Source organism: Salvelinus sp. IW2-2015, linkage group LG22, assembly GCF_002910315.2.
Source record: "Salvelinus sp. IW2-2015 linkage group LG22, ASM291031v2, whole genome shotgun sequence".
In the NCBI taxonomy this organism is placed as follows: domain Eukaryota; kingdom Metazoa; phylum Chordata; class Actinopteri; order Salmoniformes; family Salmonidae; genus Salvelinus; species Salvelinus sp. IW2-2015.
Window position 1 is genome coordinate 13,030,297 of NC_036862.1, and position 20,582 is coordinate 13,050,878.

At 44.4% G+C, this 20,582-nt stretch overlaps 1 protein-coding gene across 1 annotated transcript; it reads right to left on the reverse strand.

Moving 5' to 3' along the window:
• Positions 1-604: 604 nt before the first annotated feature.
• top3b (DNA topoisomerase III beta) lies at positions 605-19,847 on the reverse strand. The gene is made up of 12 exons (XM_023967231.2): positions 19,731-19,847; positions 16,963-17,053; positions 14,437-14,591; positions 13,648-13,753; positions 12,323-12,469; positions 11,843-12,016; positions 11,588-11,716; positions 11,202-11,351; positions 9,933-10,033; positions 1,756-1,957; positions 1,393-1,580; positions 605-993 (listed from the first exon to the last, which is right to left on the reverse strand). Exons 1-12 carry the CDS (start codon positions 19,767-19,769, stop codon positions 715-717), a joined length of 1,761 nt encoding a protein of 586 aa, XP_023822999.2. The 5' UTR covers positions 19,770-19,847; the 3' UTR covers positions 605-714.
• Positions 19,848-20,582: the final 735 nt, after the last annotated feature.

Genomic DNA, 20,582 nt, shown 5'->3' on the forward strand with positions numbered 1-20,582 from the left:
TATCTGGGTTTGAGGATAGATTCTGAATACATTTTTGGAAAGCTAATTATTGATTATATTAAATAAACAATTAACTATAAGCTTGGGTTACTATACAGATCTAAGAGCGTTGGGCCAGTAACTGAAAATGTTCCCTGGTCCAATTACGGCACGCCGGTCCTGTCCCCATTACGCATCGCTGCCGTGTTCCCATTACCAACCATGCTGCCCTGTCCATTACGCACGCGCGTGTTCCACATTACGCACAGCGGCCTTGTGTCCATTAAACATGGCCTGCCTGTGTCCCTTACATGGCTGCCTTCCGTGTTCCCATTAACGCATGCGCGTGTCCCATTACGCATGCGCCTGCCGGTGTCCCATTACGCATGCCGCCGTGTCCCATTACGCATGCTTGCCTTTGTCCCCTCATTTACGCAACGCCGGCCGTCCATTACGCACGTCACAGTGATTTTTTGGGCGACATTGCTTTTGTCTAATTAACTGGGTCAATGGAAACCTGCCTACTGATGTAGATGTAGATGACATAGATCAGTGTTTCTCTCCCCAGGTTCACTCTGCTAAGACAGCTACAATAACAAAGACTCAGAAAACAAAACGACCACTCTCTGTTTACACAAAAAAAAAGGCATTTACTTCCACATGATGGCATCATTTATTATAGATGCCATAACATTACATATTAACTCAGCTTCACATAAGGACCCTGATCTACTGCTACACAAAGTAAGCTGCCAAGGCAGCCATCTTGTCTTTAGGTTTCTTTTCCCTGCGCCCTCTGCCCCTGCCCCGCCCCCCTCGCCGTGCACCCCCGCCGCGGGTCATGGAGGGGTGTCTCATGGTGGCGTGTTTGAGTTCAACCAGGTCCTGGAAGACTGGGTCGCAGAACACACAGCCGCTGTGCTGCGTCTCTCCGTCAGGGAGCGGGGAGCGCGTCTTGTTGAAGTCCACCGCTACCAGGGACGCTTCACATGCCTCACAGCTYTCCTGGGCTACCTAGGAGACGAGARGTGGGGATGGGAAGGGGAGGGGGGGAGGAAGGGAGTGAACACAGCCAGAGGGAAGAAAGAGTGAGAGAGAGAAAAGAGAGATAACTGTTATAAGGGGCGGCAGGTAGCCTATTGGTTAGAGCGTTGGGCCAGTAACAGAAAGGTTGCTGGATCGAATCCCCGAGCTGACAAGGTAAAAATCTGTCGTCCTGCCACTAAACAAGGCAGCTAACCCACTGTTCCTAGGCCGTCATTGTAAATAAGAATTTATTCTTAACTGACTTGCCTAGTTAAATAAAAGGATAAATAAATAATGGAATATAAATAMATTTAACACTGTGAAAAATGCAAATTAGGTTTATGAGAATTATCAATGAAAAAAACTAAAAGTCCTCTTCCTGCCTACCTGCACCCTGTGCGCGTGTTCAAAGAAGTGCACCATCACGTTGCACCTGTTGCAGGCCATCTTCCACTTGGGGCCAGAGGTAGGGTCCAAAACCAGCACCCCACCCTCACACTCCACACACTGACCAATACCCAGGGAGTTGAGACTGTGCTGGCAGGACGGGTGGGTGCACTCATTACATCCCATACCTGGGAGGGAGGGAGGTGGCGAGGGAGGGAGGGAGGGGGGGAGAAAAACAATGAGGAAAAGTTGGAACATCAGTTTACTTCCTGAATTGAAATTGACCCCAAAAGTTGGAACATCAGTTTACTTCCTGAATTGAAATTGACCCCAAACCCTATAACGACCACACAATCCCCTCACCTTTTTTCATGTCCCTGAAGGGGGGGTTGCTGAAGCAGTAGGGACAAAGGGGGTAGCTCTTTCCCCTGGATCCAGAGGTCCACAGCACCAGCTCAAACTCATCCAGCGGGCAGCGCAGCTCCTTGTACAGCTTGATGGCGCCGTTCTGAGGCAGGCTGTACGTCTCATCACACCCAGCACAGTGCAGCCGGCTGGGCTTGGCCTGGGAGAACCAATCAATCTTTAGCGTGCAGGATGGGCAGAGTATGCACTTCTGGGACAATTGGTTCCACTGTACCGTGCAAGTTATATCAAACGCTCCTAAAGTAGACATACCAGGAAACTGACAACACACACGAATGCTTCAACATTGATGCTCCATTCAGAGGGTGAACGGGCAAGACAACATATTTAAGTGTCTTAGAACAGGGTATGGTAGTARGTGCCAGGCACACTGGTTTGTGTCAAGAACTSCAACGCTTCTGGGTTTTTCACGATCCAACAGTTCCCCATGCGTATCAAGAACTGTCCCCCAGCCCAAAGCACATCCAGCCAACTTGACACATYTGTGGGAAGCACTGGAGTCAACACGGGCCTGTGGAACGYTTTCGACAACTTTTAGAGTCCATGCCCAGACGAGCATGTTCTGAGRGGAAAGGGGAGGGGGTCAATACTCARTATTAGGAAGGCGTTCTTAAATGTTTTGTTCACTCAGTGTGTATATAATGTCTTCTCTCCTGGATGACATAATTTGGAAGACTTGTGGAACTCAATGAAATGCAAAACAAAAAGCATCTAACAAAACACAAGGACACACACACAGCGACAAAATGGCCACAAGGACTATTTGCATTGACACCCCCCCCCCGTCCTTTTGTACACTGCTGCTACTCACTGTTTATTATCTATGCATAGTCACTTCACCCCCACCTACATGTACAAATTACCTCAACTAACCTGTACCCCCCACACACTGATTCGGTACCGGTGCCCCCTGTATATAGCCTCGTTATTGTTATTCTTATTGTGTTACTTTTTATTATTACTTTTTATTTTAGTCTACTTGGTAAATATTTTCTTAACTCTTCTTGAACTGCACTGTTGGTTAAGGGCTTGTAAGTAACCATTTCAAGGTAAGGTCTACACTTGGCACATGTGACAAATAAAGTTTGATTTGTTTTGACTAAAGTGTGGAAAGCTGTCATCAAGGGTGGCTACTTTGAAGAATCTTAAATATCAAATCAAATTTATTTATATAGCCCTTCGTACAAATATAAAATGTGTTTTGATTTGTTTAACACTTTTTTTTTGGTTACTACATCATTCCATGTGTTATTTTGATGTTTTGATGTCTTTATTATTCTACAATGTAGAACATTTAAAAAAATAAAATTAAAAAAACTGAAATGAGTAGGCGTGTCCAAACTGGTACTGTATACGTCGCAAGTAAAAGTCTTGGGTAGAGAGTTGATAGAAGGTTAAAATCAAGACATGGAAAGTTCTACATCTTCCTTTTCTATAACTTTTATTTGATAAAAGTCTGTTATGACCGAGTACACTATTTAAAAGAACATCTTTGGTGGGGTAATTGGTATTAGCAGAATTACTTTGTTGTTGTTTTGGCCACCATGGTTTATTCTCCCTGTAAGATTTATGGGAAGATTATTCAATTGAATTAGATCTGCTTTCATATTGGTGAGTAATGGGATGAAGTTATCTCTATATATTTGTCGTCACCTATTTTTTCTAAGTATTATAAATATAAACTGATGTTGGAACAAAAATGGAGGGAAAGTTGAAGCATAACTAACGAAATAACAGTTAACGAAAACGTATGCTTAATCCACTATAAACTAATGTATAGAAATAAATAATTATACAAGAGACAAAATTCACAAATTCTAGAGCACAACGGCAGAGTCCTGTCTTAAGTGTAAAACGATGAATGACTGAATAATCCATGCATTCTGGGAATGCTATAAAGTCCGGAATTTGTGGGCGGAACTAGAAAGTTGGCTGTCAAAAGTATTACATTGTAAACTTACTTTTAAAATCAGTCTGTCTGCATATTTCAAGACATGGCATTTGGGGGTTCAGTGAGATACTCAATGGGCTGGATGATTCTCTTCTCATCACTCATCTTAAAAAAAAAAACAGACTAAAATGGTGGAAATCAATCAATCCGAAAAATCTAATTATTTATTATTGAAATATTGATATAGCATGGGAGGAGGAAAAACTAATTGATACAATTTAAGGCCATGTGGCAAACAACAATACAGGTACTAGGTGTAACGGATGTGAAATGCCTAGCTAGTTAGCGGTGGTGCGCGCTAATAGCCTTTCAATCGGTGACATCACTTGCTCTGAGACCTTGAAGTAGTGGTTCCCCTTGCTCTGCAAGGGCCGCGGCTTTTGTGGAGCGATGGGTAACGATGCTTCGTGGGTGACTGTTGTTGATGTGTGCAGAGGGTCCCTGGTTCGCACCCGTGTCGGGGCGAGGGGCTTCCGTAAAGTTATACTGTTACACAGGGATGGAGGAGTGAATGCAGGTCTGGGCAAATGAGAAGTCATTGTTTACATATTTTATTTAACCTTTATTTAACTAGGCAAGTCAGTTAAGAACAAATTCTTATTTACAATGACAGCCTACCGGGGAACAGTGGGTTATAACTGCCTTGTTCGGCGGCAGAACGACAGACTTTTACCTTGTCAGCTTGGGGATTAGATCCAGCAACCTTTCGGTTACTGTCCCAACGCTCTAACCACTAGGCTACCTGCTGCCCCTGAAGTTATATGCTATATATTAAATCCGTTGTCAGCTCCGGTAGGCTAGTTCCAGAACTTCCATTTAAAATTCCACCAGCGCAGCACTGGAGAACAAAATCTAAATTGAAATAATTTTAAATTCAGGCTGTGACACAACAAGATGTGGAAAAAGTCAAGTGGTGTGAATACTTTCTGAAGGCACTGTATATGTGTATATGGTGTTTAAAATCGTCCATACACCGGATAGGTGGAGTGAAATGTGTTGTATTATAGGGTCAGCCAAAGTAGTACGGCAGCCCCTGGAGCAAATTAAAGTTAAGTGCCTTGCTCAAGGGCACATCGACAGGTTTTTCACCGTGTCGGTTCAGCTCCCGAGTGGCGCAGCGGTCTAAAGACACTGTCTCTCAGTGCTAGAGGTGTCACTACAGACCCCGGTTCGATCCTGGGCTGTATCACAACCGGCYGTGATCGGGAGTCCCATAGGTCGATGCACAATTGGCCCAAGCGCTGTCCGGGTTAGGGGAGTGTTTGGCCGGGTTAGGTCGTCATTGTAAAATAAGAATTTGTTCTTAAGTGACTTGCCTAGTTAAATAAAAGGTCACATTTGTTTAATAGTAATCGAACCAGCGACCTTTTGATTGGATACCGGATGTATTCCCATCCTCCTTAAGAGGTCATTTCATGGTTCCCTCGTGGCTTCCTTCATCAGTCAAATCAGCCACGTGTCTTTCTGTCTCTCCCTCTGTCCTTCTCTGCCTCTGTCTGTCTCCCCCGCTCTCCCCAACGTCACTAGACCGGTACACGCCACTCTGGAGTCACGTCGTCCCATAGCAACATGCAGACGCAATCAGACTAGAACATGAGAGAGACTACCTGGTCCAATGAGAAACGCTCCTTCTTAGTTTTCCATTGCAAWACGTTTTGTAACAATGTCCCCTAATGAACAGAAAGGACCCTGATGAATAATACATGCCTCCATGACTTCCTCAGTTGAAGAGGCTTCATTCATTTAAAAGCTCCCTTTTCTGGTCCCTTTCCGCCGACCGAAGGCCGCAGCTCGGCCACCAAACCGGTAGAACGGGGGGGGGGAATTAATGCTTGCTGGCCACGTGTCAGAGCGTCTAGTCCCTTCCCGTAGAAGAGAGTGGGATAAGTTGAGCCATCCTTGTTTCTAAGAAACCATATACAAAATGTATAATTTGACCAAATATTTAAGAAGAGGTCATCTTTTCATGGAGTCCGTGAAGGAAGAAACCACATGGAAAAAGTGGTAAGCGAGTTAAGTCCAAAAGAAACTGATTTTCACCAAGTCAAATGAATATATTGTGTGTTCGAGGTTTCATGATGCTTTGTATCTAAACCAAAGTAGATCGTTGTTTTATTGTTATACACACACATCAGTTGGCGGCTCGATAAGCTTCAATAGCATGAAAGTGAATCATTGTGGCTGTGTGGGTTGAGCCAATCATTGCAAGGTCGTATCGCTAGGATATAAACAGGGCCTTGCCTACGTTAAGGGTTAAGTGCTTTAAAAAAAGGAAGAAAGTGTTTGTTAGGTGTYAAAAGATGCTTAAAATTATTAAAAGACAAAAAAAAGCGATTGTGTTTTTGAATTGTGTTTTGAAAATAAAGATAGACATGGTTTTAAAAAGGTAGTGGTAATATTTCATTCAGTCAAGTAATGTGTAGGCTGCTTAACTTACCCCATATCCGGGGTAAGTTGTGACAAGAGGCCACTTTTTGGGGGGAAAAGTCATTTTTCAAAATTGTAACGTTTTCATGAATTCAGATTATTTCCAGGGATACACAACATCCTGTAATATCTAGAAATAAAACTATATGTTCTGTTGACGGAGTGATGCTGAATGTAAATAACAACATCCTGTAATATCTAGAAATAAAACTATTTGGTCTGTTGACGGAGTGATGCTGAATGTAAATAACAACATCCTGTAATATCTAGAAATAATACTATTTGGTCTGTTGACGGAGTGATGCTGAATGTAAATAACGGCACAACTTACACCACTCTCCCCGACCACCAAAGTGTGTGTGTGTGTGTGTGTCAGTCATCGAATTGTGGCACTTGCCTTTTCGTTGTTGAAGGCAGTCAAGAGATTTTGAACTTGACTCCTAAATGAGGCAAGTTTCCACAAAAAAAAAAATATATATTCCCTGTTTTGATGGACCATCCTGTCCCCTTACTGAGTAAACCTGTATCTATTAAGAAATAAGAGTGACACTGTATCAATGACTAGTTGGCTACTTTCTCAAACTTTCAAATCCCAACGTAGCAGAAGAGTAACTACGAAGTAATCACTATATAATCCACATTTTGCCAAAGTAAAATAATAGTAAGCATAGCACATTATTATGTAACCAAATTAGTASTGTCCTAGCATGGATAATAATAATAATTTACAGTAGCATACCATTATGCTACTTAGCTGAAGCTTTTAGCCAAAAAGCTAGCGATGCTAACATCACACTCGTCCAACAAGTTTTTACCACAGACAGACACGTCACAGGGGCTATAAAGCTGAAGCATCCTGTCGTGGAAATTCTACCCATGGCACAGTCGAAGTCAACCTTAAATTAATCATTGTATATTAACAGCAAGCTGGAGACGTCACAGTCAAACAGATGCATAAAGTACCGGTCTGAAGGGAGCTCCAACGGGGCAGTCCCGTTAGTTCCCTTATATACTGGTTACAGACACGTTACGTAGTCATGGTTCATAGGGTTGGTTCCGGCTTGTATCTGGCACCGTCTCCTATCTTAACTTATAGAACATATTCTGGCGTTCTGCCAGATGGTCCCAAGAAGGGGGTCATGTCACCCCCCCCCCATATCTTTACCAAGCACAGGCAGGAACCAAGGATTATTTATGACACGAAAGACAAGATGAACATTTTCAAGGCGGTCTCTTCACACGATACAGAATGTTTCCTCACCACCAAATATGGTCGTGAGAGGAAGTTCAGTCCGTGTATTGGGAGAGGATGGAACTAGGTAAAACTGGGCCAAGATCCACATTCTCATTGATTAAACATCTGATTCAATAAATGTTTCTGTTCCCAAAACTAAAATCTGTAAGGAAACACAGCGTGCTACGTTTTATAGGGGGAAAAAATGTGTTTTAGAAGAATGCAAGAGTCAAATTGAGTTCACTTCACAGAGGAGGCATTCCCTAATGGATATATGTAAATACATGCTACAATGCACCAATAGCATCTCGCTAGCTCGTACTTGGCATTGCCTACCTCCTTTCAGCGTTCTGCCCACTATGCTTCATTGGCTCCCGCTGTAAAACGACAGAGATGAACTATCTTGGGTTAGTTAAAAAAAATCTTTGCTTTTACATCCCTGACCTAGCCTAGGGCCTTGGTTAATGAGACACTGGTAACCACTAGACTGGCTTACTGCTGCTCTTTAATTACTTGTTACTTTTATTTCTTATTCTTATCCGTAATTTTTTTTAAACTGCATTGTTGGTTAGGGGCTCGTAAGTAAGCATTTCACTGTAAGGTCTACACCTGCTGACTGGCAGGCTCTCTGACCGGCTAGCTCTTCTGGCTTGCTCTCCGGGCTGGCCATCTGGCTGGCAAGTTTGTGATGTTTCAATGAGGGAACAAACTCAATAGGGGAAAACTTTTCCACATTGGTGGAGGGGGGGGGGGGGGAGTTGATAGAGAGCGGGAGAGATGAGAGATAGAGAGAGGGAAAAAGGTGGAGAGATGGAGAGAGAGCTAGAAAGGTAGAAAGCTAGAGAGAGAGATAGATAGAGAAATCAAAAGGAACAATAATTTCAACATACCAATTAGGATCTGGCTAAAAATACTTGAATCAGTCATAGAGCCCATTGCCCTTTATGGTTGTGAGGTCTGGGGTCCGCTCACCAACCAAGATTTCACAAAATGGGACAAACACCAAATTGAGACTCTGCATGCAGAATTCTGCAAAAAATACCTCCGTGTACAACGTAGAACACCAAATAATGCATGCAGAGCAGAATTAGGCCGATACCCACTAATTATCAAAATCCAGAAAAGAGCGTTAAATTCTACAACCACCTAAAAGAAGCGATTCCCAAACCTTCCATAACAAAGCCATCACCTACAGAGAGATGAACCTGGAGAAGAGTCCCCTAAGCAAGCTGGTCCTAGGGCTCTGTTCACAAACACAAACACACCCCACAGAGCCCCAGGGACAACAGCACAATTGACCCAACCAAATCATGAGAAAACAAAAAGATAATTACTTGACACATTGGAAAGAATTAACAAAAAAACAGAGCAAACTAGAATGCTATTACCCTAAACAGAGAGTACACAGTGGCAGAATACCTGACCACTGTGACTGACCCAAACTTAAGGAAAGCTTTGACTATGTACAGACTCAGTGAGCATAGCCTTGCTATTGAGAAAGGCCGCCGTAGGCAGACATGGCTCTCAAGAGAAGACAGGCTATGTGCACACTGCCCACAAAATGAGGTGGAAACTGAGCTGCACTTCCTAACCTCCTGCCCAATGTATGACCATATTAGAGAGACATATTTCCCTCAGATTACACAGAATCCACAAAGAATTCGAAAACAAATCCAATTTTGATAAACTCCCATATCTACTGGTTGAAATTCCACAGTGTGACATCACAGCAGCAAGATTTGTGACCTGTTGCCACAAGAAAAGGGCAACCAGTGAAGAACAAACACCACTGTAAATACAACCCATATTTATGTTTATTTATTTTTTAACTTGTGTGCTTTAACCATTTGTACATTGTTACAACACTGCATATTATAATATGACATTTGTAATGTCTTTATTGTTTTGAAACTTCTGTATGTGTAATGTTTACTGTTCATTTTTATTGTTTATTTGACTTTTGTATATTACCTACCTCACTTGCTTTGGCAATGTTAACACATGTTTCCCATGCCAATAAAGCCCTTGAATTGAATTGAATTGAATTGAAATTGAGAGAGAGACCTACTTTGGTGGCAGGATGTTTATGGTAAAGGGAAGTGTCTCCATGGTTGCACCGTTACAACCAGAAAACCGCTCGTCTGTAGCAGCCCAAACCGTTCAAAACGAAATACCTATTTTACCAGAGCTACATTTTTCTTTCTAGCACGGATTGGCGGGAGCTACTTAAAGGTACACACAAAGTAATCCTCATGAGTAAGGAACTATGAAAACAGTTCAAATAAACCATTTAAATCGATTAAAAAGGTTTGTCACGGAAATCTTCTTTACAGCGTCCTTTAAATCCTATGTATTATTATGATGTATAATTATTAAAATAGTTGATTATCAGTACAGATCAGATGGTGATTAGCAGTATTGATCAGATGGTGATTAGCAGTATAGATCAGATGAGATGGAGGTTGACCCAGTGACCTTTTGATGTTGTTTTGTAACACTGACCTGAATGTACTTCATGAAGCGATGGCACTTGCCGCAGCGAGACAGGGGCTTGCCGGTGGCAGCGATGGGAGAGAACGTCACCTCCATGAGCTCGTCCATACCTAGAGGACAGAGACATGGGTAGTTTATTCTGTCCATTAGCTAGTTCATACCTACAGGACAGAGACATGAGTAGTTTATGCTGTCCATTAGCTAGTTCATACCTACAGGACAGAGACATGAGTAGTTTATGCTGTCCATTAGCTCGTTCATACCTAGAGGACTGGGGCGACAGGGTAGCCTAGTGGTTAGAGTGTTGGACTAGTAACCGAAAGGTTGCAAGTTCAAATCCCAGAGCTGACAAGGTACAAATCTGTTGTTCTGCCCCTGAATAGGCAGTTTACCCACTGTTCCGAGGCCGTCATTGAAAATAAGAATTTGTTCTTAACTGACTTGCCTAGTTAAATAAAGGTAAAATATCCTTTTTTAAAAGGACAGAGACATGGGTAGTTTATGACTTCCATTAGCTAGTTCATACCTACCTATCTATTGACTAAATTACAGTAGAGTACTGACTAAATTACAGTAGAGCATTGACTCTATTACAGTAGAGTATTGACTAAATTACAGTAGAGTATTGACTCTATTACAGTAGAGTATTGACTAAATTACAGTAGAGCATTGACTAAATTACAGTAGAGCATTGACTAAATTACAGTAGAGTATTGACTCTATTACAGTAGAGTATTGACTCTATTACAGTATTTGTGGTTGTTTTTCAATCACTATTCCCATCCGAGAGCACCTGTGGCTTTCTTGGGATACCTGAAGCGCTCCTGCTAGTTCTGTTTCAAGTGGAACTTCCTGTTGAAGTTTGTGTGAGTGTGTTGTACTCACTAGCGATGGTGTCAAAGAAGTAGTGGAACTTCCTGTTGAAGTTTGCGTGAGTGTGTTGTACTCACTAGCGATGGTGTCAAAGAAGTAGTGGAACTTCCTGTTGAAGTTTGTGTGAGTGTGTTGTACTCACTAGCGATGGTGTCAAAGAAGTAGTGGAACTTCCTGTTGAAGTTTGTGTGAGTGTGTTGTACTCACTAGCGATGGGTGTCAAAGAATTAGTGGAACTTCCTGTTGAAGTTTGTGTGAGTGTGTTGTACTCACTAGCGATGGTGTCAAAGAAGTAGTGGAACTTCCTGTTGAAGTTTGTGTGAGTGGTGTTGTACTCACTAGCGATGGTGTCAAAGAAGTAGTGGAAACTTCCTGTTGAAGTTTGTGTGAGTGTGTTGTACTCACTAGCGATGGTGTCAAAGAAGTAGTGGAACTTCCTCTTGAAGATGTCCAACGTGTGTTGCAGAACCTGTTGGTAGTTGGCCTTGCCCTGAGCAATCAGGTTCAGCTGTTTCTCCACTGCACCACGGATGGTAGGCAGCACCAGCTCAGCATCTACACAAACATTGCGAGGTAAATACACACAAATGCATGCAAGGACATATGGATACACATGGCCAAGAACATACATGAAAACATGTTCATTCTAACTTGTGCTAATGACAAATGTAGGGTCCACCTGCAAGTGTGATGAGTGTTAATGTTAGTACTGACCTGTCTTGTAGAATATGTGCACCAGGACGATGCTCACACACACACACACACACACACACACACACACACACACACACCTGTCTTGTAATATCCGTGCACCAGGACGATGCCCAGGTTGGTGGGTTTGAGCTTGCGTCCGTTCTCCACCGTCACATAATTCCTCTGAGAGATGTTGTTGATATGAACCGGGATGCTGGCGTCAGTACCTGGAGGGAGGGTTGGACACACACAGTATTCCACCATTAACTTATTCCTAGACAGACACCTGCGGTGACATAATATGAATCAAAAACCCACACAGCCTCAACCCCGGTGCGCACACACACACAAACCTATGCCGTGTTTCTCCATCAGTGTGATGAGGTCGGCCTCAGTAAGGTAGTCTGGAGGGCTGGTCTGTCTCTCCACTAGTTTAATCTCCTCCACTGTGAAGACATCTCCCCTCTCACACACTGGCATGGCCTCCTCCAGAGGGATAGCCAGCCACGGCATCACCTCCGTAAAGCCTGAGAACCAGTCACAACAAACATTTACACATCTATTAGCATTATAAATAAATAGTACAATTTATAAAGCATTTAAACTATAGCTTAACATTTAGTATCATTTATAAAGAATTTAGACTACAGCTTATTAACATTTAGTATCACTTATAAAGCATTTAGAAGTCTTATTCATGAAAACGGCAACACTAATTGGTTGGTTGGTTGAATTTTATTAGTCATGTGTATCAGAAAATATTTCTCAGCATAACAATATTAGGAAACAAGACCAGAGGACAACAACAACAGTAAACAACAACAGGACCTCACCAGGTGATATGAGTGTCTTCCCACTGCAGGAGAAACCCTCGGAGGCGATGGTGAAGGAGATGGTTGTCTGCAGGTACTTACAGTCCTGACTCACCGTGGCGATGAAGTGACGCACGATGTACTCATACAGACGCCACCCGTCACTTCCTGTTGGGGAGACAGGCAGCGGGTGTGTTCATTAGGTACCAAACAGAAGAAAACAGACTGAAACAGGAAGGCATTACATGGACTTTAGAAAAACATACTTTTTTTCAATATGAAACGCTCATTTTAATTTTCCTTTGCGGTTACCGGAAAACCCACCTCAATCTTCTGAAAAAACCTGGGATGTTTTTTTATTTTTAAGCGGGACAATTACACAATTGTTTTATGCTACATTTACATTTACATTTAAGTCATTTAGCAGACGCTCTTATCCAGAGCGACTTACAAATTGGAAAGTTCATACATATTCATCCTGGTCCCCCCGTGGGAATTGAACCCACAACCCTGGCGTTGCAAGCGCCATGCTCTACCAACTGAGCCACACGGGACCACGGGACCACACCCCAGAATGGCTCTCCAAGAGGTTTTGRGTGTTCCTGAATGGTYCAGTCTCAGTCCTGAYTTAAATTTGCTTGAAAATCAGAGATAAGGTTTGAATATTCCTGTCCATCAATAATCCCCAACCAAATTGACTGAGTTTGAGCAATTTTGACACAAACTTTGGAAACATCTTACCCTAAAAGTTTGTCGAATCTTAAAAAATGTTTCCACCACGTACTAACTCTGGGGTGACAACACACACAATCAAAACAACTTAATTTATCTTTAAAAAAAAAACATTTTGGGGGGGGGAAATAAATAAATATTTCATCTTTAACTTTGGAAATGTGCGGTAGGTTGTGTACATGGATGGACTGGTAAGGGGAAAAGTGAAGACTGTGCAAGGTCTGTGAGAATGAAGGTAGCACAATGAGATGCCTGGGTCATGTTCATTAGGCTCCAAATGGAAAGAAACAAACAAACAAACTGGGAGGGACTACCTCAACCAATTGTCCAATATGAAATGCTCATTTCCGTTTCATGTCGCAAAACATTTTTTCCAAGGACGTGCCCTAATGAACATGACCCTGGTGGAGACTGGAAAGTGATGGAGGGAAGCTAACATAAGGAATCGAAGGACAGGAGGAGAAGAAGTCAAAAGAAAGATATGTAGATATAGCAGGTGAAACATGACATGTTACAAGGTAGCCTGGTTCCATGATCTGTTTGTGCTGGAGTCGGCAATAGTAAGGAAACACAAGCAGATGTTACCAGGCTAGTTTCGAGGTGCCACTACCCACCTAGCTCTCCTTCGGACGCAGCCCTCATGGGGGTGATGGGAGGGTGATCTCCAGCGTCAGCTCCTTTCCTGGGACGGTTCAGTCCCTCTGACAGAAGAGCCTTCACCTAGAGGGGGATAGACCACGTCAAGGCTGGTTTTCATAGAGTCTCAATGTAGGCTTGCTGCTCTGGGATCAGTTTCACTGTATTGGCTGGTTTTCAGTCTCAATGTAGGCTTGCTGCTCTGGGATCAGTTTCCCTGTATTGGCTGGTTTTCAGTCTCAATGTAGGCTTGCTGCTCTGGGATCAGTTTCACTGTATTTTGTCTTGGCACAATTTAGTTTTTTTCTGTTTCATTTCAAGGTAACTTCAAATAATGTCAACCAGGAGGATGTATCTAATTCACACATAATCACGTGTTGGAGCAAGTGTTTGCGTGTATGTACTATTAATGTACTATCAATGTACTATTAATGTACTAATAATGTACTAATAATGTACTATTCATGTACTATTCATGTACTATTAATGTACTATTAATGTACTAATAACTTTCAAATGGCATCATCAGAGTGTGTGTGTGTGTGTGTGTGTGTGTGTGTGGTGTGTGTGTGTGTGTGACCTCCTCAGTTTCAGACTGCTTCCTGATTCTCCACCAGTCTCCTAAAGTTCACACACTTTCTCCAGCCAATGCTCACATCAATCTTATGCTTTTAGAATCTACGACGCTGAGTTTGCAAGTGCACACTTCTGGAATAAGAGTTGGAGAATAGGGGATGCACGCAGCCTCGGTCTCGCTCTGCACTCACCTCCTGAGCCCAGAAGGGGTTGTTAGCCTGCTGTCTGAGTGTCCCCTTCAGGTCAAAGTTGTCGTGGTAGTGGTTGGTCTCAGTACGGGGGTAGCTGATATAACCCTGGGTGTACAGACGCTCTGCTATCTGCATGGTGTGCTGTGGACCCATACCTAAAATGGAAGAGAACACAGCACTGAATGACTGGACTACTGGCTGAAGGGCTGGACTACTGGCTGAAGGGCTGGACTACTGGCTGAAGGGCTGGACTACTGGCTGAAGGGCATGGACTACTGGCTGAAGGGCTGGACTACTTGCTGAAGGGCTGGAACTACTGGCTGAAGGGCTGGACTACTGGGCTGAAGGGCTGGGACTACTGGCTGAAGGGCTGGACTCCTGGCTGAAGGGGCTTGGCTGGACTCCTGGCTGAAGGGCTGGACTCCTGGCTGAAGGGCTGGACTCCTGGACTGTGAAGGGCTGGATCTCCTGGCTGAAGGGCTGGACTCCTGGCTGAAGGGCTGGACTCCTGGCTGAAGGGCTGGACTCCCCTGGCTGAAGGGCTGGACTCCTGGCTGAAGGGTGGACTCCTGGCTGAAGGGCTGGACTCCTGCTGAAGGGCTGGACTACTGGCTGAAGGGCTGGACTACTGGCTGAAGGGCTGGACTACTGGCTGAAGGCTGGACTACTGGCTGAAGGGCTGACTATGGCTGAAGGGCTGACTATGGCTGATGGGCTGGACTTACTGGCTGAAAGGGCTGGACTACTGGCTGAAGGGCTGGACTACTGGCTGAAGTGCTGACTACTGGCTGAAGGGCTGGACTACTGGCTGAAGGGCTGACTACTGGCTGAAGGCTTGACTTACTGGCTGACTGGCTTGACTACTGGCTGAAGGGCTTGACTACCGGCTGACTGGCTGAAGGGCTTGACTACTGGCTGAAGGGCTGACTACTGGCTGAAGGCTGGGACTACTGCTGAGGCTGGATACTGCTGAAGCTGGACTACTGGCTGAAGGGCTGGACTACTGGGCTGAAGGGCTGGACTACTGGCTGAAGGCTGGACTACTGGCTGAAGGGCTGGACTACTGGCTGAAGGGCTGGACTACTGGCTGAAGGGCTGGACTACTGCTGAAGGGCTGGACTACTGGCTGAAGGGCTGGACTACTGGCTGAAGGGCTGGACTCCTGGCTGAAGGCTGACTCCTGGCTGAAGGCTGGACTCCTGGTGAAGCTGGACTACTGCTGAAGGGTGGACTCCTGGGAAGGGCTGGACTACTGGCTGAAGGCTGGACACTGGCTGAAGGGCTGGACTACTGGCTGAAGAGCTGGACTACTGGCTGAAGGGCTGACTACTGGCTGAGGGCGGACTACTGGCTGAAGGCTGGACTACTGGCTGAAGGGCTGACTACTGGTGAAGGGCTTGGACTACTGGTGAAGGGCTTGATACTGGCTGAAGGGCTGGACTACTGGCTGAAGGGCTTGACTACGGCTGAAGGGCTCTGACTACTGGCTGACTGTTGACTACTGGCTGAAGGCTGACTACCGGCTGACTGGCTGAGGGCTTGACTACTGGCTGAAGGGCTTGACTACTGGCTGAAGGGCTGGACTACTGGCTGAAGGCTGGACTACTGGCTGAAGGGCTGGACTACTGGCTGAAGGGCTGACTACTGGCTGAAGGGCTGGGACTACTGGCTGAAGGGCTGGACTACTGGCCTGAAGGGCTGGACTACTGCTGAAGGGCTGGACTACTGCTGAAGGGCTGGACTACTGGCTGAAGGGCTGGACTACTGGGCTGAAGGGCTGGACTACGGTGCGAAGGGCTGGACTACTGGCTGAAGGGCTGGACTACTGGACTGAAGGGGCTGACTACTGGCTGAAGCTGACTACTGGCTGAAGGGCTGGACTACTGGCTGAAGGCTGGACTACTGGCTGAAGGGCTGGCGAGCTACTACTGGCTGAAGGGCTGGACTACTGGCTGAAGGGCTGGACTACTGGCTGAAGGGCTGGACTACTGGCTGAAGCGGCTGGACTACTGCTGAAGGGCTGGACTACTGGCTGAGGGCTGGACTACTGGCTGAAGGCTGGACTACTGGCTGAAGGGCTGGACTACTGGCTGAAGGGCTTGGACTACTGCTGAAGGGCTGGACTACTGGCTGAAGGGCTGGACCTACTGGCTGAAGGGCTGGACTACTGGAAACTTGAAGCGGTGGACTACTGCTGAAGGCTTGACACTGGCTGAAGGGCTTGACTACGGGCTGAAGCTTGGCTGAGGTGACGGCTGAAGGCTGGGCTACTGCCGAAGGGCTTGACTACTGGCTGAAGGGCTTGACTACTGGCCTGAAAGGGCTGGAACTACTGGCTGAAGGGCTGGACTACTGGCTGAAGGGCTTGACTACTGGCTGAAGGGCTGGACTACTGGCTGAAGGGCTGGACTACTGGCTGAAGGGCTGGACTACTGGCTGAAGGGCTGGACTACTGGCTGACTGGCTGGACTACTGGCTGAAGGGCTGAATGGATGCTAATGTCTGTGCTGTGATTGGTGGTCTCACCTAGAGAGGAGCTGGCCACTCGGAGCATCTCCACGGTGTTCAAGGCCAGAGGTCTCTGCTTGGCCTTCTCCTTCTTACTCACCGACTCCACCTTCAGGACGGGAAGAGAACTACACCTTTCATAAAGGCACTCTTTTGACTGCGTTTACACAGGCAGCCCAATTGTGATCTTTTGACCAATCATATCAGATATTTTGCCCAAAATTGGACCAAARATCAGAATTTGGCTGCCTGTGTAAACGCACGCCATTGAGTGTGGATGAAGTGGTTTCTTAAGTTGTGGCCTCTGGCCAAGTCTCCGTTACAAAAGAGGAGTTTAACCTCAAGGGTCTTTACTAAGTACTTGTGTTACATCAGAGAGAGGAAGGAGAGAGTAGGGCTGTGGCGGTCATGAAACGTCGTCAGTCGGTGATTGTCAAGCCAATAACTGCCGGTCTCATGGTAACTGACCGTTAATTAACATAAAYCGTTTTAGCATCTCCTGGCTTCCACACATAGCCTACAAGCCACTGATATAGACCTTTGGAACATCTMMATTTTAAAAAGTCTAATAAATCCATTTAATATAACCTACACGGTCACAATAAATCCATTATTTATTTTAGACAAGTTTAAAGAGACATGATATGAAGAAAATGTAGTCTATTTCAGAAGAACGTAATATCATACTCTGAGTTGTCCTTATGTTATGCCCTGATCTGGCTATGTCATATGGCTGTGGGCTACATTAGTTAATTTAGCAGACAAGATTTTCTAAGAATTCCATGGCATTTTTCTTCATTATTTTATAGTATGAAGAATACAATTTAACATAGCTGAATAAAATAGAAAGAATATTTTCTCCAAACGATTTGAGGGCGTGTGCACATGCGGTTATTCTGTGTTGAGCGTTTATTAACAAAGAAACAGGTCCTCCTATATGTTTCATTTAGAATTATTAATTCAACTTTAGTTGTGATACAAACGTTGGGCTATATATATTTGATTTTTAATACATTCTAAGGCTGTATGATGGGACTCTAATGATTATTTTTTTTAAGTCGCAAGCTGCACACACTTCATCCGTCTCTCATTCACAATTTGACAAGCACTTGATAATATTATCACCAGGCCTCGAATTTCCCGGCTGCAATGCCAAAAAAAACAACAAAAAAAAACATTTTGCGGCCTAAGTTGCCGTTGTGCCCCTGGGCTAAATATAATAATGATAGTTCCCTTCTCCCGGCTGCCCTGCTCCGAAGCACCTCTCACTCACATGACTCGCTCAGACGTAGCCAATGCCTGTCACGTTATCAGGTTCATCTCACAGGCATTTCAGCTAAGWAGGCTACAAGTGAATGAAGACAGACACATCGGGGACGCAACTGCGCGCGTCTCTCTTATCGAAATCTGAAGATGTTAGAACTGTCCAAATGTACTTTCGTCAGCCAATAAGATGAGTAGGTCTAACAAACAGGAAATGCATCAGCCTATGACAATCCACTATCCCCCATAATACAAAAGTTGACCTATGCTATTGGTCAACTTGTCCATCTGTACAATAAATAAATATTCCAAACYTACTCTGGGACAGTTGTGGGATGCGATAGATCCCAAATACAACCATTCGCATCAACAAAAATAAACTTTTAAAAGCAATGAGGCTGATGCAACAGATYAGAACATTTAGCTTAAAATGTTATAAGACTGGCAATGCACACATGGTAGTAGGCTATAAGCACGAATGTTCCAAAATGCAATCAATTAGCTGGTAAACACTGTTCTCAAAGGTGCGAATGCAAATAGAATTATGCATGTAATAATGCATTTTTATGGTGAACATTTTCTTCCCCAAACTTGAAGCGCATGCGCAGCCTATGTATGCCAGTTAGGCTCTATACCAGTTATAAAACGGATTAGTTATTTGTCCACTTTAGTTGTGTCAGAAACCTTATCAAAACTTATAGGCCTATGGGCTAGACTACATGAGGTGCGCGACTATGATTTGAAAAATTAGCAAAAAAAGACGTGCTGTTCCTTGCCTTAGTGCACATGCTGGGCATCATTCACAAGTTATCATTCACAAATACATCATCCAAAAGTGATAGGCTAATATTGTCACCCATCAGACTATTCTTAATTTAATCTTGTCTTTAAATATACTAAATAATATATGTGTGAAATTAGTTTTGATTTAGAAAGGACCATTATCATGCACCTGTCTCGAAACATGGGCATAGTAAAAAATAGATGTGTCATCTATGCACTTAAATAGCGAATGGAGGATGCTTTTCCCATGGTTCATTTTCATGCCAGCTAGGTAGGCTATACTCCTGTTGTAAAGACAAACAATGWGCTTAATATTAGGAATGCCGATGAATAGTAGGCCTAGCCTATAGAAAGCTGATGGGATCCTCCTATTTTTAGTAGAGGCCATCACTCTGTTTTCTCACGCAATTGCATATCCTTTAGAAATGTTGCACAACATGACCTCATGGGCTCTAATGAAGTGTTTGATTAGATTTTCGATTACATTTGCATTGATGTCAGAGTGATTAGAGTGACAATAGAGTACCAGGCAGTAAGCAAGTTTGGTAGGCTACTAACGACCATCAGAGGAACAGAGACAGAAAGAGAGTGAGAAAGAGACAGAAAGACAGAGAAAAAAAGACAGGCAGAGAGACAGGCAGAGAGACAGGCAGAAAGACAGGCAGAGAAACAGGCAGCGAGACAGGCAGCGAGACAGGCAGCGAGACAGGCAGCGAGACAGGCAGAGAGACAGGTCTTACCTTGGCCTCCCTGGAGGTCTTAGTCATGTTGACAAACATCTGTCCCACCTCCCTGTCGAAGACCCTCACTCTGTCCCAGTCCAGAGTCAGAGGAGACTCTTTCCCTTTGAAAACCTACACAACAACACATTTATTACGTTAGACTTAATGGCTCTTTGAGCACCTGTTTGGTTCTGAGAATATCTGAGGTCATCTTTGGGTGTTGTTGAGGGAGAAGGCTCAGGATATAAAATGTTTACTCAAAGAAGCACCCGATTCCCACATGAAACCCTCAGACGGGTTTTTTTGGGGGGGAGCTTCCTTAGCATGTATTGACGGTGGAGGCTGGTGGGAGGAGCATGGCTTCATTGTAATGTGACCGAATAAGAATAAATGGAACAGCGAGTCAAACGTTGTCCATATGTTTGATGGGTTAAATCACTTTCAATTTAAATTCCATTCCGAGCCATTACAATGAGCACATCCTTCTATATCTCTATCACCAGCTAATCGCTGTTAACACAATAGATCTCTGGTTTGAAGGATCTAGGTCAAGTTAGGGACGAGGTTTAGGGACGAGGTAGGGACGAGTAGGGACAGGTTAGGACGAGGTTCAGGGTCGAGGTTAGGGTCGGGTTGTAGGTTGTGAGGTTAGGGTCGAGTTAGGTCGAGGTTAGGGTCGAGGTTTAGGGAGAAGGTTAAGGGACAGTTAGGAGATCTCGGACGAGGTTAGGGCGAGGTATAGCCTTAAGGAACTTCAGGATTTTGTGTTTTAAATAGAATAACCCGATGTATTCTTTTTAAGGTCGGTTTAGGCTTGGGCTGGCACTTAGCTTGTGATGCCTGTGAGTCTCTGGTGAAGGCTGGATCTTT